This window comes from Emys orbicularis, chromosome 17 (assembly GCF_028017835.1).
Source record: "Emys orbicularis isolate rEmyOrb1 chromosome 17, rEmyOrb1.hap1, whole genome shotgun sequence".
Classification (NCBI taxonomy): domain Eukaryota; kingdom Metazoa; phylum Chordata; order Testudines; family Emydidae; genus Emys; species Emys orbicularis.
In genome coordinates this window covers 5,875,187-5,897,025 of record NC_088699.1, presented here as the reverse complement: position 1 = coordinate 5,897,025, position 21,839 = coordinate 5,875,187, and the positions used below count along the sequence as shown (strand labels likewise).

Genomic DNA, 21,839 nt, shown 5'->3' with positions numbered 1-21,839 from the left:
AGAAATCAAGCAAGAAAAAAGGCTTATTTTATTACTCATAGCTTCTATTGTCAACAGTCTGGCTATATTAACCCTTCATTGACCCCTTTTCTTGGGAAGTCCTCTTTAATATGGTTTCCAAACTCAAAGTTTTCACTGATCCTTTAAAAAGCCCAGAACAATCTAACATTCATCTCAAAGTTGATACAAAAGACCATACTGCTATTTAGTAGGTTCTTTCTCCAGTGAAAAATAATTTCACTCTTAGCTCACTATAAAGCCCTGTATCTCACAGAAAGTTTCTATTTTTAAGGGGAAGCTTCACCAGAGTTAGATCAGTGTGAAGTTATATTTTTAATTCTGGCCCAAGGTGAAAGGGTTAAAAAAAACTCCCATACATGTATTAACAAATGCATGCATCAAACTTCAGGAATGCACAATGTGCAGACAAGCCTCCTGGTGGCCACCCATTAGGAAGCCTAGACCAAACACTGACAATCTCTTTCTTGTACAGCACAATTAATAAAGAGAGGAAGCTGATGAGGGAAGGAGGCGATTGGAAGCCTAAAAGAAAGATGAAGAATGGCATTTGGAATTGGGTCCAAACAAATACTTTCTGGGAAGGAAAAATGTCAAGATTTCCTCTGTACTGTTCTTGCTGCTCTTCCATTTTCTTTACAACTCCCCATGCACTATTTTAAGCACTAAAATGTCTTGTAAAAAACCAAGGCAACAAAATAACCTTTCAATCCAACAAGCTGGCAACCAAGGAAGCCTTTTAGAGAAGTCATATCTGAACATGATGGTTAATTTTGTTTTACCCAAAAAACAGATCAAAATTTAATTTAATCATAGACCAGCTCTACTTTGGTAATTACATAACATTTCGACTTATTCATGCCATGTGAGTGAAGTCACAGTGCTGTGTCAGAACATACAGTGCTCCCGCCCTCAAAGCAACCATGGCTGGGTGTGGTGGTGTACTTTGCACTCTTATTTCGGAAACGAGAAACTCTACATTAAGGTGTGGAAAAGCAATCCAACTCAAGGCACAAAGCCTTGAAGAAATGCTAGAAAGATGGGTTTAACACATGTCTACTGGCCAGAGTTCATCAGTTTAACTCATTGCCGACAAGCAACATACTCTTCAGGCAGGAAGTTGTTCTATGGAACTCCTGACGCAATACAAACCAAAGCAGTTACAGTGAAGTTTAATGCAAACCCTCTAGAGTCCACGTTGACAAATTCTTTAACAGGCCCTGTGGTTACAGGGAAGCTGGTTTCACTCTGAGTCACTCCTGTTCAAACAGTTTACTGGAAATGGAGGGGAGGGGGAATTTTCAGAGAAGTCATGTGATGGCCAGACAAACCACAACCAGTAAAGGTTCAGTGGAGACAAAAACAGGTCCCAGCAACGGCTGATGCTCAGTGCACAGATGGCACTCAATCATTTACAATGAGTCCTGTTTTATCTCAGGGTTTATATGGTATTAACCCTTTTTCAAGTTTGTATTCTTTAAAGGAAGCCAGAACATAGTTTGGAAAGTAAACAAACAGCAAGTAACCGATAGTAACACAGGCAACTAGAAAATATTTTTTACAGGGAAACTTGGCTCACGCAGCAGTGCACAGAAGCAAAGCCCAAGCACTCAAAGTGTAAATCATTAGTCCTTAAAGAATATGCCACTTAAATATGAATCCAAACACACAAAGTCACTAACGATCAGATGCACAAAGAAGATTTCATTAGCTTTCAGGCCCCCTTTAGTTATGTTCTCCTCTTAGTAGAAAGCAGCATGATATAGCAAGGGCCCACGCATTCAGTACTTTCATAGAGTTGTATTAAGTTGCATTAAGCTTTGTTTTCACCACAAACTTCATCAGCGTTTAAGTTGCTCAGTATGATACAGAAAGAGATGCAGACGTCAGAAAATACTTTATAATCAGTAACTATCATAATGGCAAAAACAGAGACAAAAAGTATCTATAAGAAACTGTACAGTTACATTTGCACTGTGTTATTGCCCTTGCGCTGCTCCAGCACTGAGTAGTAGATTCAACTTCCCCTAATTGAGAGGTTGGTTTGAAAGGTTTCACTAGTGATATTCCTCATCTTTAGAGTGGGGAGCTCTGATAGAAAATTTCAGGACACTGGCACTTAACTGGACAGAACAGAAGTGACAGCCATTGGAAAAATCACTATTAAAATTCTATAAAAAATAAAATTCACAATATATAGAGGAAATATTTACCGTATCACAGGCCAAGTTAGTTTAGTTTAGTTATACAGCCAACCATGCTTTGCATTTACTGTAGCGTTCCATGAAAAAGCAATCCTGATTAGCCAAGGCAGAATTACAGTACTGCCAACAAAACGACCAAGCAGAATAAAAGGCGACATATGAAGCAATAGAAGATATGAAGCTCTCTTTAGTTAACTTACACTAACTGTAACTGACAAACAAAAAAGAAGAAGTGGTGTTCCATTAAGATGAGGGGCTTTTTCTAAATATATTAATGGAAAAATACAAAAACAGAAAGTTACACATCAGCCAGCTCATGGTTTCTCTCAAAAAGTGACTCAAGGAGCCAGGTCACTTGGATTGACAGTTTATGAAAGAAAACCTGCTCAAATACGTTCTTTAACTTTAGGGAGACAATATTCTTCCCCTATGCAAATTTTAACAGAATGATTGGTCTAACCCATCATACTGTATAACCCATTTTAAATCATTTTATTTCCCTTTAGTCTTTTTTAAAATCCACAGAGAACATTTTTTTTCTCTTCTGTCAATAACACAGACTGGATATTACTTGACAGAATGCCACAAGTATCCTCATCTGTTTTGCAAAAACAATGGTATTTCTCAGAAACAGTAGTGACAAATTTTCTAAATAAAAAAACCATACAAAACATGCAAAATGCCAAGCAATTTGGCTCTGCTTTGTATGCAGCCATAGCGGCTCATTAGAACTAAAGGAGGAAGCTATTCTCTAATACAACACACCTATTTTCACACCTCCCAGATAAGGGGGGGAGGAGAGAGGCCTTTCTATTGAAAGGATTCCTTTCAGTGTTAAATGGCGCCAAACATTTGTAGTTTTCCATTGGCATCAGATTGCCATGTTCTCTATACCCTTGGGCATTGAGGATCAGAATTGGATAGTGAGGCAAGCGGATTTAGGTAACAAAAACATTGCTATTCAGCAATTATAAGGAGACTTTAAACTGCACATGAAGTAGTGATTGTGCAGTGCAAATAGCGACAAAGCTTCACTTTTGCAAACGATGCCAGGATTTGCTCAAGGCCATAGGATGAGACATTCATGCGTGCCTCTCACAGACATCTAACAAAAACATGATAGAAAGCCAAAAGCACAAAGGAAGTCATATTAGTGAGTGGAAAATACCGTCCAATCTTAAATACTGAACTATTAGTTTTATAACCGTACTACAATTTAATCAGATTGTCATAGCCTCACGCTGGAGTGTCTTATAGGAATCAAACTGCAAGTGAAGTTTTAAGAAATGTCATCCTCAAAACAATGTGCTTCAATCCAAACTCAATTGCTGAGAAAATGAAATCAAAGTGCAAATAAATACAATGTTATTTATTCTCAACGAACGACACAATTTCATTTGCTCACCAATCACACAGTCATTGTAGTTAAGGGTATTTTTGGTCTATCTTGACCAGGTTCTCACTAGCAAAGGTTTTGTACTCAAGAATCCTACCATGCATTTTGGAAACCAATCTTGGCTGCACCTAGAACTTTAAAAATCACACATAACTTGCTGGGAGAGTCACAGTAAATAAATACGGACAGTAGTTCAGTTCCGAGTCATGTATTTGACTGGCTTTGTGTTTTGCTGGGATTTTTTAAATATGTATATAGATCAAGGATTGGTTTGTAAAATTAACACCTAGCAATGGGGCAAAAGTCAAAATAGGTGAATTTTTGGCCATATGCCTATAAAAGATGGATCTCTTAATTTACTATCATTATTTATCTAGTGCCAATGTGTTAGTCATTTTCCTGAATAGGTATTAAGATGAGGTGCTTGTCCTGAAGTGCCGGCAAGTTAGATAGCATTAAATACTATCGTTAACATTATTAGACTAGAATTAATGTTTGCAGACAAGTCCAAGGAAACCTAAGGCTGTTTTCAGAAGAATATTTTTCAGAGATTCTCGGGTTTATCCAAATGCTCTCTCTCTTTGGACTATTTTTTCCTGCATGCAATAACTTATCAAAAGAGAGGGGAAGAAACATTTATACTTAAAAGTCAAGACTGGGTGGGGTTTTTTTGTTTTTTTTTGCTACAGTAAAGGGTTGGTCAAAGAGAAAGCAGTGTAAACTCTTTTCCTGTGCATAGTAGATAGCATTAGCTTGATTCCTTCATATAAAAATCTATCGTGACCCACTTCCACCTAGTGGTTTAGTAGACAAACAGGAGTAAAAAGGAAGCAGAATACAAAGGAGAAATTCAGCAGCAAGATATTTTTGAGAATTCCCCCCCCCCCCCCGAATTGTACATTTAGAAACTAAATAATTTCTGAACTAAGGCACACACAGACTGCTGACCTGAACAGAAAGCTTTTAACAGTCGATTAAGATCTAATATGGGGCAATGCAAGTTGTAATATATCTATCAATAAAACTGAATTGAAAAAGGCTAAGAACAAAAAGATTAAAAGCAACTTGGTTGCTTTTCAACATCAGGAAGAATAGGTTTCCTCAGGTTGTTAAATCGGCCAAGACACTGACAGCACAAACGGCTAGTGGCAAGGCAGGTGAGTATTATCCAGTGAAAACAAGTTGGCTGGCGATTATCTCCTCGTTAAGAGAGATTTAAGAAACAGTTTGGCAGTTCAGCTATTTCATAATCACAGTTGGTTTAATGACTCCTACATCATTTATTAGTGGGCCTCACCTTCCCTCTAATACTTCCTTTGCTATATTTGTAGAACTTTTTTGTATTTGTAAAAGCCATTGTTTGCCTTAATTTTTTTGTCTACATTAACATATCCCTGCCTTAACGGACTATAAATTCTTGTTTGGTTTTCTCCACATGTCTCTGTATCCAGTGCAGGTTCTTTTCTAACCTATGGGTAGCCCCTCACAAAGTCACATTGGCTGCTTTCTTGCATGTTTGTTTCAGTGGAACTGTTGTCTGCTGCATCTTAATCTTGCTGTGTTTTGTGATAATTAAACGCATTCTAATGTTTTGCGGTGTTCTTACTTGTGCAGCCTCTGCATGTTCCAGCATCTCCTCAAATTCCTGATACTCTTCATCATCAGGTTCAGCACCAGAGAGTCGGGCTGCTCTGGCCATGAAATAAGGAGGCAGCTCTCCAATAGCTGTGCCAGCACCCTGGGAAGAGAATAATGATTTTAATTTTATTGTTCTTGATTAGAGCTCTTTGAAATAGCTCAACTGATGTTCACAATTTTTCTTGGAAAGTTAAAAAAAAAATACTCATAATAAGAGTCACAAATACATATAAGGTTTATCCCACCAGAACTGCGGGAGTCACTTGTTTCCAGTGGAAGCTTATTATTGTTACCAGCTACACAAAGTTCTCCCAGCTTCAAATGTTATCTAAGTTACCCTGAGAAACTACATTTTTCCCTCTCTTAGTTTAGCCACATGCATTCTCCCCCCCACCCAAACTATAATTCTGTAGAGTTGTAATATAGTTGAATTGTCGGTCCTGAGACTTGGCACACTTGTTTATTGGAAAACATTGCCTCAAGTTCTACTACAGTTTGAGCAAATGAAAATATCGCTGAGCAGACCGTAACTTATCTAGTATTTTATCTGTCCACAAAATGGGGTCAAGAAAGCCAAGAGAAATAAGAATCAGAGTAGGGTTGCCTTTACACTGCAGGAAAATGATTGGTTTTCTCGGGACATCAAATGACTCATTTCAGCCTTGTGGGTAAATAAAACTTTAGGTTTTTTAAAAAATCAGTATTAGACATACGGATAAACAGAGGATAATGAAACAGGAACTTGGATTAAATGCAAATGGTTTAAAACATAGAACAGGTAATAGCACAATAGTTGGGCGCTTTGTTGGAAAAGTGCTAAACCTTAGCCACACGCAGATGTCCCTTCTTACTAAGAACCATTAGCAAGTGACAAATGCTTTTATATTCCTTTAAAGCAGCATAAAGCCCTTCAGTTTCCTTTGTTCATATTCTGGAAGCAACTGTATGTAGGGGAGAATCCCAGCTGCTTTGTATATTCTAAATTAACAGGTTGATTTTAAACACTATAAAAATACATTAGTTGTACTATTACCCAAACTCAAACTCCCTGTTTGAGTAGTGTATAAATACACATCCTCAAATGTTTGTCTTCCTATTGTCCACATGTGTAACAAATTTGCATGAATACGACACCACCAAAACATCGTTAGCCTGTCTATTTCTGATACATGGAAAGCTAAGCTTGGAAAGAGTTATAGCTATTTTTCAGAAAAAATAATTTGGGATTATGTTCTCAAGGTGATGCAAGAACAACAGAAGTAATGTTTGCTTCACAACTATGTGCCAATTTGCTTGGCTTCATTTTGTTAATGAAGGAAAGGTTCACATGTGTGTACTAGAAATGAACTTTCCTTAAATTGGTTAAATCCAGAGGTGAAAGTAAGCCAGTATGGTCCGATACGGCGTACCGGCACTGGCGATTTAAAGGGCCCGGGGCTCCGGCTGCTGCGGGGAACCCCGGGCCCTTTAAATCGCCGCCCGAGCCCCGCTGTCGGAGCCCCATGGTAGCGGCGGCAGGGCTCCAGCGGTGATTTAAAGGGCCTGGGGCTCCCTGCAGCGGCCAGAGCCCTGGGCCCTTTAAATCGCCTCCCAAGCCCCGCTGCTGGAGCCCTGGGGTAGCGGCGGCAGGGCTCCGGTGGTGATTTAAAGGGCCAGGGGCTCCGCTGCGGTAGCGGCGGCCGGAACCCCGGGCCCTTTAAATTGCCCCTGAGCCCTGGGGCTCCCAGCTGCCTCTGCAGCTGGTAGCTCTGGGGGTGATTTAAAGGCCCCAGGGCTCCCAGCCACAGCTGGAGCCCCTGGACCTTTAAAACTTGATTGAAAGGGCCCGGGTATTTAAAGGCCCAGCCTCTTCCGGCTGAGGTCACGCCTCTTCCGGTTGAGGCCACGCCCCCTGCTCAGACCTCTAAGTTACTTTAAGTTACTTTCACCCCTGGTTAAATCACAAGGTCTTTGTTACAAAACATCTCGAAAGTACAACGAAATCATATGATTCCATGTCTACTCAAGACAGATTGCCTTAATATGTAAAAAAGGAAGCATTTAAGTAATCCACACCAACAACTATATACTACCTTTTGCAAACATGGCTGTTTACTCTTACTGTTAAAATTTCCATCTGATATTTGCTTAGAGTTCCCCTAGATCAACAAGGAATTAGAAAGGCAAGTGCTAATCAATATTCTTTTGCACAAATACATACAGTTAAAATGGGAAACTAGTCATCTAGAAAGCTTCTTTTAAACTTTATCCTGGTCAAGACACAGACTGCCTGTTCTACCAATCCTGAGAGATTATACATTTTTACCTTTTCAGATAATTTCTAATAAACACAAAAGAGATGCAACACATTTAAGGTGCTATTCAATTCCTAGCTTCTGTGAGGTGGAAGGCTCTGAAAATTGGCCTATCCCCCAGCAGGCTGAAAGCCCTTTCAAAACACCTTCTGCAAGCCAGGACTGGTGAGGCCCATTTTATACTGATTGTCACCTTTTGATCAAAGAGGATGGGCCAGGATCCACTCCACATGGTTACACACTAATTGTCTAAAGGAAATTAGGGTTTAGTAATGTTGCTTCATTCCCTCATTGGGCACCAGGATGCTGTCAGCAACACTTCCGGTCCCTGCTCACCCAATGAGCCGGGGAACCTGAGAATTAGACAATGCAAAAGGCTCCCTCTAATAGCCCCTTTGTGTTTGAATTTTAAACAGCTTTATTGACAATTTCAGGTTTTAGAGATTACTAGAACTTGGTAGTTCATAACATTTTAGTTTTCATGAGTTAGTTTCCCATAATCAGACACTAATAAAAAATTCAACCTACTATTCTTGGTTTCAGTTTGCAAGGAGAAAAATTAATATTGCTATTTATTTGTCAGATTTTGAGTTACTAAAATCGTCGGTCCATTTACTTCCTTTTCAGGAATTTAGTATTGTGTTCCACATAAAAGGATGTTGGATTTAACAGTGATAGGACCAAGAATTCTTCAGTGGTTTCTATAAAAGCAAACTGGAGTAAAGACAAAAGAAAAACAATGGAAGCAGCAGCACAGCTGCCAATTTGATTTGACCTACAGGAAATTAATAAGCAATGTTTAGGTATTCATGAAACAGTCCAAGAAAGCATAACATTACAGTAGACACCAGTGGCAGATTGAAGATGCTTCCATGAGGAAATCTACCACAGACAAAGTTCAATAAAAAGGTAGCTGACAATATATTTGGAGGAGGGTAGGAAGAAAATGGAGATTACACAAAACATTTTGACTTGCTCAGATAGTCTTGTAATTCCCCTGGTCTGAACCAGCAAGCAGCACAAAGGAAGGCCTGAGAAGGTACCTCTTGTTCTCTCTCTCTCGTCTCAAGATAGGGTACAATCAATCAGTTGCAAGGCATGCAACTGTGTGTACATTTCTGTCTAAGCTACTTAATTTTCAGTTAGGTCAGTAACTTTATACATTAAAGATGTGCAGCAAGCACATTTATCTTGAGCTACGTTTTCCTTGCAACCCTAGAACTTCATTTTAAATGATATTCTTATCGCTCCAACTTCATGAAGACTATGATGTAGAGCAGTGGGGAAAAATTAAAGAGATCCTGAACTTACTGTCTTATAGATGCTTGTTTGTGGAAGATTTTAACTCTACTTATTTTTCAAACATTAAAACATTTATGCAATTTTGCTCTCTAGTTAGCAAAAGGAAACATTAAAAATGTATATTGTATTTGTTTTTGAGAGGGCTGGGAGTTTGCAGTTCTTTCCTTGTAAGATTTTTTGTAAGTATTTTTACACTGTCCTTATATACCTGTAATGTGTATGATCTACATATAACTTCTTTGTTGGAGATAGGGTCACTGACAAGTTTTAAAACTGTAATAACCAAAATATAAAGTCTATTATGGGTTATTTTCACACCTGAAAGGCTTCCAGAAACAAGATAGAAAAGATTAGATATCATATACTATAGGGATCCCATTCCATCCCCCACGTCTGAATTGGAGAACCAAGTATTTAATAATTAAACCAACGGTCAGAACAGGAAGTCATCAGTGATAAAATGAAGCCTCTTGGCATAAAAGCAGTTCATAACAGATGTGTTTGTGTAAGTTTCAGTTCAAAATAGTTTATATTTTATGGGAAAAAACATCTTAGCTGACCAATATTCTTCAATAAACAAATTTAAAAAAGTCTAAGAAGTGAACACTAAAGTAAGATTAGAGTACATTTCCAGTGACAAGCACCCACCATCCACCTCACTAAATCCCTGTCCTAAGAGTGTGCTTCAGTGTTTAGCAGCTAACTTTTTTTTCTTTTTTGCCTTATAAGTAGGGTGACCAGATGTCCTGATTTTATAGGGACAGTCCCGATTTTGGGGTCTTTTTCGGATATAGGCTCCTATTACCCTCCATCCCCATCCCAATTTTTCACATTTGTTGTCTGGTCACCCTTATAAGTGAATGTTTTCATCGGGAAAACATGGATTTTTAATTTCAATGCGTAACATGTGAACAGGCTACATGCAACTCAACAGAAAACTGATGCAACCCCAAGATCAGGGCATCTGCTACAACATTAGGACCTGATCCTTCCAACACAGACGAATAACTTCATTCACTTGAGCATGCCCATGGACTTCGAAGGGAGTATTCATGAGAGTGAAGTCACTCCCTTGCCTCACTGCTTGCAGGATTCAGCCCTTAATCTGCAAGCGCAGCTGGGGAAATGAATCTTTCAAAAAACTTGTCTTTTGCACTGAGTTTCTCAAAAATGTCATGCATTTTCTCCTAAAGTACCTAGAAAAAACAGTTACTCTTTGGAAACAGAGGTGATTTTTATAGGACTCTACAGAAGAAATTCTTATAACAAAAGAGAAGATTTCTTTCTTTCCCCAACTTTACTCCAATCCTGGAGCTGATAACTGACCCAACCATTTTCAAGTGCTTCTGTTTAATACATTTTGAAGATGTTCAGATCTAATACAGACATCTAAAGTGAATCAGCAAATCATGCCTCCAACGTGAACAGTTACATGTTACTGCTGTCAGCAAAAGCCAGCATTGCTTTGTTTGTTTTAGGTAAAATTGTATAAGTTAAACCTTACCCACATGCAGGCCTCTAGCCTGACTTTTGAGATTATGGTCCATAAAGAGATGGATCCTTCAATCCCCTCCTCATCAGGACAGATAATTTGATCAGGGTACGGTGGTTCAGGAAAATTAACTGAGTTACATTCATACGCAGCAAGTGTAACTGATGCTATGTGTGGACCCTGAAAAATATATCAGACAAGAACATTTCAGTACATTTTGTGTGCATTAAACAAGAGTTAGCTTTACCTTAAATAATATTGCTAATGGGAAACCTATCAGGACACAAAATGCATACAGGAAATGGACTTCCACACTTGACAGATATAGTATATAATGTTGTATACAATGGTCTTAGCCTTCCGATGCATGTAAGTACAGGGGAGTCGCTTCTTACGCAGGGGTTAGGTTCTGAAGTCAGCGCGTAAGGCGAAAATCACGTATAGTCAAATGCTCATTGAGTGGAATGGTAGGCGAAATCGCCCGCACTACAGGTACAGTATTTAAATTGTTATTTTTCTCTTTTTTTTTTTTTGTCTTGCCGAGCGTGTATAGTTAAAATAGCGCAAGTTAAATGCGCCTATGATGCGACTCCACTGTAAATAAACCTCCAACTCCAAACATGAGAAGACCTAAAGTGCTCCTGTTTCAGTTTTAAGAGACTATGAAGTTAAAATACATGTTTCCTTGCCTGTGTTACTGGAGACTTAAAACTGGAAGAACTTTAAAAAAAAAAAATCAAAGTATACTTGTAACCAATTTTTTTTTTTCCATTTCATTCCACACGAGCAATTAATAAAGAAGCTGAGTAGTCTTTCCGTTTCTCATGCATTGGCACAGAGCAGCAATGTTTGAGATACAAATACTGAAAAGGAATCCTTACATACTAACAACAACAACAAAAATGCCATTATTTCAAATATTTTAAAAAAGATCCCATCAAAGTATTTCTACTGATTTCAGTTTTGCAAAAACAGGTTTTACAAAACCTAGGTTTTGAGCCTAGTTGGGCTTGACGGTATTTTGAAGTGTTCCTCCCCTTCTCTCCACTCTTTTCTTAAGACATCAATTAGTACGTCAGCCATCCCTTGTGCAAGTCACAGTCTTTCTGCTTCAGTTTCCAATGTGTAAAATGGGAACGGGCTGACTGAGGTGCTCAGAAGATTGTTTGTAAAGCGCTTTAAAGCTCAACTGTTGTGCAAGTGCCAAGTATCATTATTAATAGAATTAAGTTGACTCACGGACTCTGCCTTCTATTAAAGGTTACAAACGTGTTTTATTGAGACCAGAACTCAGGTACAGATGGCTTCAAATGTGTACAAGAACTGAAGTGCAATACAGTTAAATAATGGAACAAACTGCCATTGTAGGACTATAAAATAGTAACATTACTATAAACCTGTGCAAATAGTTCAGATTTATCGTTATGCTGGACATCAGGGGTTTCAAAACAAATAATGAGCTTAAAAATCACCTTCCAACATCTGTGTTTCAGCAACATGCTTAAACTGTATAAACTGTTTAGAAAGTTTGCAAAAAATCTGTTTTAATAAAAATAACTTAATTTCACCCAAAGTCTTAGCCTTACCAGAATAAATTCATAATCAATTGCATTTACATACACAGCAAGTATTGCTCAGTCTTTAGCTTCTGCTATTAATTACATGGTGGGTTTTTGTCATCATTTTGGGAGATATTCTGTCAACAATTTTCCTCTGTGTTTCTTCCTTAAGTGAGTCATGGTCTATTAGAGCAGCAGGGAATCACAATACAAAAATCAAATCAAAATTACATTTATTATGCAACGAATAAATCTGTGAATGTAATGATAATGGGAAAGGAAAACTCTTGATGCACACCTACTGCTTGGACAGCTCTATTTCCCTTTATACGGTATTTTAAAATTGATTTTAATACAGAGACCAGGGACTACTTAGGAGAGTTTATGGGTTTGTTGCAGGAATTACTGGGTGAAATTTTATGGGCTGTGTTAGGCAAAGAAGTCAGAGTAGAAGATCACTCTGACCTTAAATATCTATGAGAATGAGCAGCTTACTGAATTCTTTTCTAGACATTGGGAGGTGGTTTTTCATTGGGTTCACTCTTGTCAATATTAGCAGTTTCTCTGAACCGACTGGAACAATGGAATTACAAAATTTAGTATATGTAGCAAATTATTTTAGGTATATGAAATAGTGGGAAAGGCCCACTGAGAAAATATCTGGTCTATTTTAATTTTCAATTGGTAACTTTCGCTATCAGTCAGAGGCTATTCAGTTCTAGACCACTGTAACAAGTAAGAAAATTCCCACTTTGCTGTCACACCAATTCTTTTACCTGTACCTCTCCTTGTTCTTTTGTTGGGAGACTGACCTAACGCTCAATAGGCACTAACTTGAACTACTTTCTGTTATTATTTAAATAAAGTTATAGTTCTGATTTCATGGTAAATTAGGAGCAATTCCATCAAAGGAATTGCACTGAAGTAAAGCCAATGGGAGAGCAGATTCAGACCTGTTAAATACCAAATAATTGTTCTGATTCTGTAGGGCAAAGACACTGCAGACGGCTGAAAAATTACTAATTATCTGTATTGCAGTACTATCTAGAGGTCTCTTAGGCTGGACCCTGTATGTATCCATAGTAAGAGACAGTCCCTGCCCCAAAGAGTTTACAATCTAAACAGACAAGACAGACAAAGGGAAAGACAAAGAAAGTATCCCCTTTTTATACATGAAGAACCAACACCAGAAAAGATTAAGTGACTTTTCCAAGGTCAAACAGCAAGTCAGTTGCAGAGCTGGGAACTGAATCTAGATCTTGAGTCCTCGACCAGTGACAATCATAAGATCATCCCTTCCTTGATATGCCCTAAAATTTCAAGGAATCTTGATTTTTTTCCTCCTATACCCAGATAGCTTCATGCATTAAAAGACCTTTTAAGGCCTTGTGCCTCAAGCTGTAAGCTCCAGCTATTCAAATCTGCAACATAATTCTCCTCAGCTGGAAATTTGCATGGAGGAAAACCCCAAAGTCAAGTGCCATTGCTCATGGTCTCTTGAGGGTAAGGGCAAATTCATTGCCAAGGTTGTCAGAGATATGGTGTGTGAATCAAGAAGTACAATTTTCAGTTCCACAAAATTTGGAAGACATACCACAGTATAATGTAACTGTGGCCAGCTGTGATGAAAGACTGCAAGTGCAGAACCGGTTAGTTTCAATCTCATAGCAGTATAAGAAAAAAAGTACAATTGCCAACACAGTAATGCCCTCTGCCATAGTTCCATAAGTGAAATTACCACTATCTCGAAGGCCAAGATTTTGAAATGAAGGCTGACGGACAATTTAAGATAGGTCCCTGCCTGGAGAAGCCTACATTTTAACTTAGAGCACAGCAAGTGAAGACAAAGAAAATGTAATGGGGGGGGTCTGCTAAGGATAATTGTTATAAAAGCAAACCACCCACACACACAACCCCTATTCACTGTTTAACAACTTGCCACAATTAATAGGCTAGGTTCCCTCAGAACTTTTAACAAGTGTTGCCATCTCGAGTGCCTTAATTGTCTCAAATACACATCTTCCTATTAACCCAGCTCTAATAGTTTCAACAACTGAAGTCTGCAAAAGGAAAAATCCTAAAGCAAGAAGCAGCTAATGGAAAAATACATTTCAGAATAGAGCTGAAAACATCCCTCCAGCCACCTGACGGCTAAACCAATTTAGCACAACTCTTCCACTGAAATGCAAACAATTCTATAATGGAAAAGAGTTAAAATTATGGATCCCACAGAAACCACATTTTAACTGGAATAAGAAGTAAAATGTAAAAGGTTCATTTAGAATGCTGATCAAGTGTGGAGTACTCAAATTCAGAACTAGCCATGTAAGAGACAAAACAATCTTGTGCCCTTTACTTAAAGTAGCTGAGCTCTGCTGCTTTAAGTAAAGTCTACTGGACAACATACCATGGTTTGGCAGACTGCATGTGATATTTCGGATATGTGCTTTTGTTCCAGTTCAGACCTGCAAAGCCAACATACAGAATCTATTCTCAAGAACTGAGCCTCCATTATGAATGTACAATGCCTTGGTCCACAAGTCCATAATCTCCCCTTGAATCTCTAACTCAGTGGTGGGCAACCTGCAGCCTGTCAGGGTAATCCACTGGTGGGCCTCGAGACAGTTTGTTTACACTGACCGTCCGCAGGCATGGCTACCCGCAGCTCCCAGTGGCCGCAGGTTGCCCACCACTGGACTAGAGATGTGGTCCCGACAGGGCAAGAGCTGTGGTATGATCATATGATAAATGTTGCAACAAAGACAGGTGCCATTTTATTTTATATTTAGCAATAACGATAGTCAAACTATGTGGGTGGGGTGATTTTCAAAGACACAAATGGGAGTTGGTACCCAATTCTCATTGGCTTTCAATGCAATTAGAATGGCCAGCGCCTCTAGGTCCTTTGAAAATACCAGACTATTTTCTTCAAGTGTTTTCTTTTTGCTCTTTGAGTCTAAATATTAATCCTCAGTCACAGTTTTTGACCTTTATCTCACACACGTACCCATGTTTGCTTACCAAATTTTCTTTTTTTAAAAAGGCATTAATGGCTTTTCCAAAGTTTGAGTTAATTTTTATGGTGGGTCAATTTATTGTAACCTATTAAGAAATACCTGCTGCTTGAGTCTAATTTTAGGTCCATCTTTAAATGGACATACATTTTAAAATCACTCCAATCCCTATTACACTAAGTAAACAACTGCAAAATTGGTAGGTTTAGTAAAGGCATTGTTTGTCAAAGAAGCTAGAAGAATCATTAAAATGTCAAGTTAAGTAATATCTAATCACCAATTTTCGCCTCTTCCCCCCCCCCCCCAACCCTATTTGACGTTGGAGTCAGTAATCTTCTGCTGATTCGGGGGAGAAACATTTGCTCTCCACACGCTTACAACGACCAACAGGAGCCTGTGGTTAGACTGGAATGTGATTTGTTAGAAATTTTTGTGCAATTTATAAATCAAATGAGACAAGGGGTGGTCAGCAGTAAGGACTTGATACAAATCTATTTTTGGCAAAAGTAATTCAGAGGAATTACTATCTAAAAAGCCCTGATTTGTTATAAAAGGGAGCTTTATTTGAACCCATGGATACATTTGGAGCCCTAGATTTATTTTTAGTTCAATGCTTTGATCAATCACCAGAGTTAGAATCTACCCATTGTTATTCTAGGGTAGTAAGTTATTTTGGAAGGCAACATTTAAAGTCTCCAGAAACACAGATTTCTTAATAGGTACAAAATATATTTAAGTAGAAGCAATTAGTACAGATTTTTTTACTACCATCTCACTCAAAGAAAAAAAGAAGGGGGGGGGGGATAAAAATGAAGGATATGTATTTCAAGATAAAAAAGTAAAATCACATCCTCAAAAATGTCAGCACGTACATTATATCAGAAAGTCTTTAAGGTAAGGGGAAGTGAGTATCAAAAAATCTATGGTATTTCTATGTTACTTATCACTTTGGTATCTATGCTATGAACAAAATTATGGAGCATCAAACTGTATATCAAATGTGGTTTTCTCAGCTCTCCCTTTACAGAGCATTCATATTGTTGAAATGATGCTAGCCCCACAAGTACATCTAGCTCTAATTTTAACATTTTATATTTAAGAAGATATAATTTTAGACTAGCTCTAATTTAAAAATATTTTATGACAAGGAAAAATTATACAACTTCCACAGAGGTGGGGGATTATCTTGAACGCATTCTGGTGGGATAGAAACTTGTTTTCTTCCTTGGATATGGAATTTTTAATACTTGGTACAAGGCTCAACCCTTACACTAAAAGGGGAAAATGTGTCATTCTATATTTGATTTAAGATAAATAAGAAAAACAAGAGCTAGTTTCTCATGGGAAACAGCCGGCTAGCTTTGCCACAGCCTGCGACTCATCTCATACTTATCTACTAAGTCATTACACCTCTCAGGAAAGCAAGACTAAGTTACAGCACCTTTTATCTTCAGGACTGGCGGGCAGCTAAACACACAGAAAACTGTTCATTTCAGATGTGACTAAAAGGGAAAATTGGCACAGAGATCGTTGGCTAATAAGCCAAGGCATTTTCACCCCCAACTGCAACAGCTTGGAATCAGAGAGGTTGCTAGTCCATATTCATCTAATAAGTACAGACTATGAGCACATGCAGATTTCTGACTCTGGGAAGTTTTTTTCCCTCCCTCTTCTGAAATCAACCCAGTCTATCCACATATCACTAGGGCCCAAGAATGCCTAATGATTTCACATATTATCTGAGTTGCAATGCAAGCTGTAAAGCGGGAGTTAAGAACAAAGTAGTTTTCTCAGCTTGGAGCTTCTTTAGCCTTCCAAATCGTTTGGGCTAGCTTTGATGTACTAATTTTGTATTCCCATATTTGCACTAATTTTACATCGGGAACCTAGAAATTTAATTTAGCACTTTTCTATTCCCACCTCAGTAAAGTCTTTCCCCTCAGAGCATGGCTAATGGAAATCCCAGATGATGAACAACAAGCTCCAAACACAACTGAACAAGAGTCACCAGGGGATGATGCATGTGGTGCCGTTCAACGTGCAGCATAGCCACGGTGTTACTTCCAGGAGAAACGCCGGCGTTGGCGCGATAGTAAAACAAAATACAGCCATTTTACAGGAATACTTATTGGAAATTAAAGATGCCACCCAGAACACCCTTCTGCCCCCACAGTAGCAGTTACAAGCAGATTTCTGGTCCCATATGGGCAAAATTGAAATGTGAGGCAAGGTAGGAAGTGTGAGGGTTAATACTCTGCTCCTGTCCTCCCTCAACACCCATCTGTCCTCAGGTCTGCATTCTCCCACTTTCCTCCTTTAACCAGGGATATATTTTTATGATCAGTGAAGAGCACATTACAATAGCAATTCAAACTGACGGTGTTAAAGCCTACTCAGCCTTTTCAGCTGTATCATGGTTTGCTGTGTTCTGTTTTGCCTTCTCTCTGCCCTGTTCTTGTGAGCAAAGAGCAACATGAAACATACAAAATTCAAATCTGCATATGGGAACAGAACAAATAACAGGATGTGTGCATGACTGGGAAAACACAATACACTAGGTTTATTATTGTAGGGTCTCCGAGCAAAGCAGTTTGAATTGCAGGCACAATGCGGAAAAAACCTGAGTAAATAAAAACAAAACTTGTTTTCATAAGAGAGTTTGAAATATGCAGCTTGTCAATCTTTGAAAGATCAAAATATCATGCCAAGCATCTACTCTCCTCCCTCGCTGGATACAACTCCAAGTCACCTCTGCTGGCTAAAATGTTCAATATTGTTTAAGTGCCACTACTACACTAACATCTTATAGACATTTAAAGACTAAGTGCCAGGAAGCCATTCCCTAGTATATTGCTTCACCTCTTGCAAGAGGTTTATTATAATGATTCAAATGTTATTCAGGCTTCAGAAAAGATGTCTAGATTCTGATGTATGACCAGTTTAAACACCATTGGGAAGACACACACAACACTTCTATGATCGCTCAGAATTCAGTTCCCTGCTCTGTATATATTTACGATTAATACAGACAGATAAACATTAGCATGGTTTGTCCCACAAGACTCACATTTTATGACAGGCACCCTTAAAAAAAATCTGATTTCACCTGGAGAGAAGACTTAAGAAAATTAGCATAAGAAATTTACCCAACTAAATTGGTAGCACTGCACAGTTTAATCCACTAGGACTCTTGCAATCCATAGTTGTGTTTTTAGTCTAAATGCTTCCAGCATCAAGGAGAATACAGCCCATGTGGAAATTAACGAGGCGTTCCCATCAAACAGTGATAGACAGAATTAATTTTCTAAGCTCCATATTCATCCATGTGTTCCAGGATGTTTCAGTTCATTGTAAATAGCTTAGGACAGCTAAAGGAAGTTGGTTTTAAAGGCATGAAGGAAACAAATGAGACAGAAACAGAGTAACGAACAATCCTCATACAAACAGGCTCCATTTCAATATATTTTTGAATCATGTTCTGTGTTCAACACACATTTTTTTTTCAACTACCTTACCCGGTCAACAACGGTAATCTGATCCCAGATATTGGACAGGACAGAACTGACCCTTGTTTAGTTTGTTCTAGGCTTGTAAGCCGACATGCAAACTGAAGAATGATGCAAACTGGAAATGGACACTTTCTTCAACTAGAAGAATTACACGCAGGGGGGAAAGAAAACACATTCCCCATCTTGCTAAAGAAGCAAGCTCTTTGTTTGTTTCTCACATTTTTCTACACACATGGAACCCATCAATCTTCTAATTACTAACATTAATTTTGAAGGATCCATATGAGAAGGGTAAGACTCCGTGCAAAGTAGTGGAGAATCTCCCAGTCAATAATTTAATAGCAACATTTTATACATGAACAACAAAATGGAGGCTGCCGTTCTGGCAGCTTTGAAAAATATTTGTTCTGCCCATCAAAGGCTGGAAAGGCAGGTGAGTGCATGGGGTTTGCAACATTACCAAATAGTAACTTTGTTCCAATACCAGCACAGGGCAGAAATGAAAACAAGTTTGGTGATTCTCGGAAATAGCGTGACCACTTTACAAAATTACCACACAACTGGACAAAACCCATCTCCAGTGTTACCAGCTCTTGCAATTTTACCATGAGTCTTGGGATATTCGGTGTTCTTAAAAGCCCAGCTCCTGGAGTTTGATGATTACAAAGAAATTGCAGATTTCATTTAAGAAAAATAAGATTTTCCTGCCATGTAGACTAAAAAAAAAAAACTACCACGACCTGACTATACCCTAAAGGCCCAAAACCGAGAGGCAAAATAAGAACCCCCATATTTGTTGTTTGTTTAAAATTTCATGATTTAAAGGCAACCTCATGACTTCAGAGGGCCTGACATGGTTTATGAATGATTGGGGTTGGCAATAGTATTTGTACAAGTTAATTAACCAGTGATTATTGCACAAGATGTTTGGATTTTAAGTCAGCAGATCCCAAACTGAATTACCTGACATTTAGGTCAGACCAAATGGGTCTTTTTTCAGTTCCAAGCTGCTGAGCTCATGGAAGCACAGCTTGTGAGCTCCTGGCCCAATCAAACAAACCCCAGAACGGATTTAAGCACAAAAATGAACTAATCTCCAACCTAGAAGGAATCCAAACACACTCCTTCTGTGCCCACTTAGTTGTAAGGAGAATACAACATATTTATGATGAGAAGACAGAAGATTCTCATCTTCTGTCTTCATAAGACTGTTTTTATCACTTGTAGTGGACGGCAGTTACTGCAATGTCACTTCCTTTCTTTTATTACAAGATTTTTCACTGAGGTTTCGTTACAGAGACTAACCCCAGATATGAAAGCTTTGAAGAATTTAACGTCCCTTCCATCATCCACACACAATGCATTCCTGTATTCTGCCACTGTGGGTGAGGCCTGGAGGTTCTCGTTACACTCTTATATTTCCTGTTTGTTCTATTTCATACCAGGACTATCAATGAAAACCTATTCAACAGTTGCTCCGCTTGGCTCTAGTGGTAATTAGACATACAAATTCATTTTTACAAATATCACGTAACTCCAACAGCTGAAAGTGTTTTTTTCCCCCCCACATATCTGATCCGTAAGGGATTCACTTCCACTTAGCCATCAACGTTAGGACAGAAAACAAATTATCAGCTCCACGAGGCCACTGACCTTTTGTTTCTGCACAGGTTTTTTTAAAATGAGCAATAATTCTGAAATTGTTTTCTGTTTGTCTCAGTTTCATCTACTTTTGCAATTTCTATGCCAGAGATGAACTGAAACCAAGTCACGAGGCAAGGGGATTTGCTGAACACTACACAGCATTTGCAAGCAATACTTCAAACAAGTGCTCCACCTAGCGTCAATCATTATTAAAGTATGCACTGCAAACCAATCATATGGTCACAAGTTCAACTGGCAGCTCATTCATTACTTTTTGTAACAGCAAAGAGACCTCCTTAAGTGATATAAATTCCTTGCATATGCCTAGCTACCTTTGGTCATCTGCTCTTCTGGTAACTAGGTGATTCATTCTGTTTCTGTTTGAAAATGCCAGCAATTTGTGAGAAGTTATTTTTGACCGTAGAAAGAAGCAGTAGGCCGATGGAAAAAATGTCTGAATTAGTGGCCAAATAGATTTTGTATCCCTACAGAGCTACATGTCAATTTCTATTTTTAAAATGTTATTTTCAAAAGAGATGTAAGAAAAACAATGTCTTAAGGAAATTGAGCCAGCGGACTTGTTTTGAAAAGTGTCAGAATGAAGATTTATCGGAAGAATCATGTAGTCTTCTTCCATACTATATTTTAAAGCCGTATTCCATTCCAACCTTGTGCTCAGAGCGACACTTAGTGGCAACGGTGAGCGCTGTTTCCCAAAAGTCCAGTTAAAATGTTGTATTTTTCACTGGATAAAAAAAAACAGAAACAGCATGAAACTAGACACCAATCCAGAGCAGCAATTTTAGATACAGTCTAACGTCAAGGAAGTTCCTCAAGGCAACTAGTAAATGGCAATTAAGTGTAAGAATAACATTTAAATATTACACATTGACACTCAGGCACACTCAATAAGATCCCTCTAGTAGTCAAAGAGCAACAAAACCTAAATACAAGCAATCAGATTTGAACTGATACTAACCACAGTCCCTTACTGACAGGAAACCACCCCTAAAGTAGAGATTACTTTAGATTTTAATACCTACCCCTTCATGCAGGACTGCCACCCTCCATGCTCTTTTACCTTCTGATATTATGATCTACCTCTCTGTGGATGGGCAGGACGAGTAGCTGGATTGAGATCCTCTGAAGGATCCAGACAAATCATTGTTTTAACACTTGGAAAATACCCAACTAGGCCAGAGAGAGCAAACATCCAGGGTCATACACATATTGGATCTACTGCACACAATTCTACTGAATTATTTGCCAAGCTAACAGTTTGCTTGTGCATAGTTTTTCTGCTATTACTATAATTGTACATATCAAATATAGGGCTATGTATTTTAAAAAGATGCACCTGTATCATATATGATATATGCTAGCACTTCCCAGAAGTCGGTACTTAATAGCGAAGACGTTATTGCAAGTAGCAACAAACGCACAGAAGCACATGGGTCAGCCTGACAGCACTATTATCTAATCATGTAATTGCATTTTCAACAATCTCACTGTGCATTCAGATTTGGTATGAGCAATTAATTATGAGTAATTTAAAAAACACTTTACTGCTGCTCTACTCTCCACTCCCAACAAATCAAGTCACAGAGGCCTGATTTGATTTTTACATCATTTTGAAATGTTTTCATCAACGGTATCAAAGCAGAAATCCTTTTACCTGCTAATGAAGTGTACACAAGTAAATTTATTGTTAAATCTGGTTTAAATGAGTATGTTAAAAATGGGAGGTGAACATATATTAATAACAAAGG

General features: G+C 38.4%; 1 protein-coding gene across 1 annotated transcript in view; it reads right to left on the bottom strand.

The window, feature by feature from the left end:
• The window catches only part of VMP1 (vacuole membrane protein 1), an 83,857-nt gene that overhangs the window by 36,795 nt on the left and 25,223 nt on the right, over window positions 1–21,839 (bottom strand). Inside the window, exons 7-8 of the mRNA XM_065418208.1 lie at window positions 10,357–10,524; window positions 5,225–5,356 (exon numbers count right to left, since the gene is read on the bottom strand). Of these exons, the coding sequence (XP_065274280.1) occupies window positions 5,225–5,356; window positions 10,357–10,524 (300 nt within the window). The remainder of the gene's footprint in view (window positions 1–5,224; window positions 5,357–10,356; window positions 10,525–21,839) is intronic.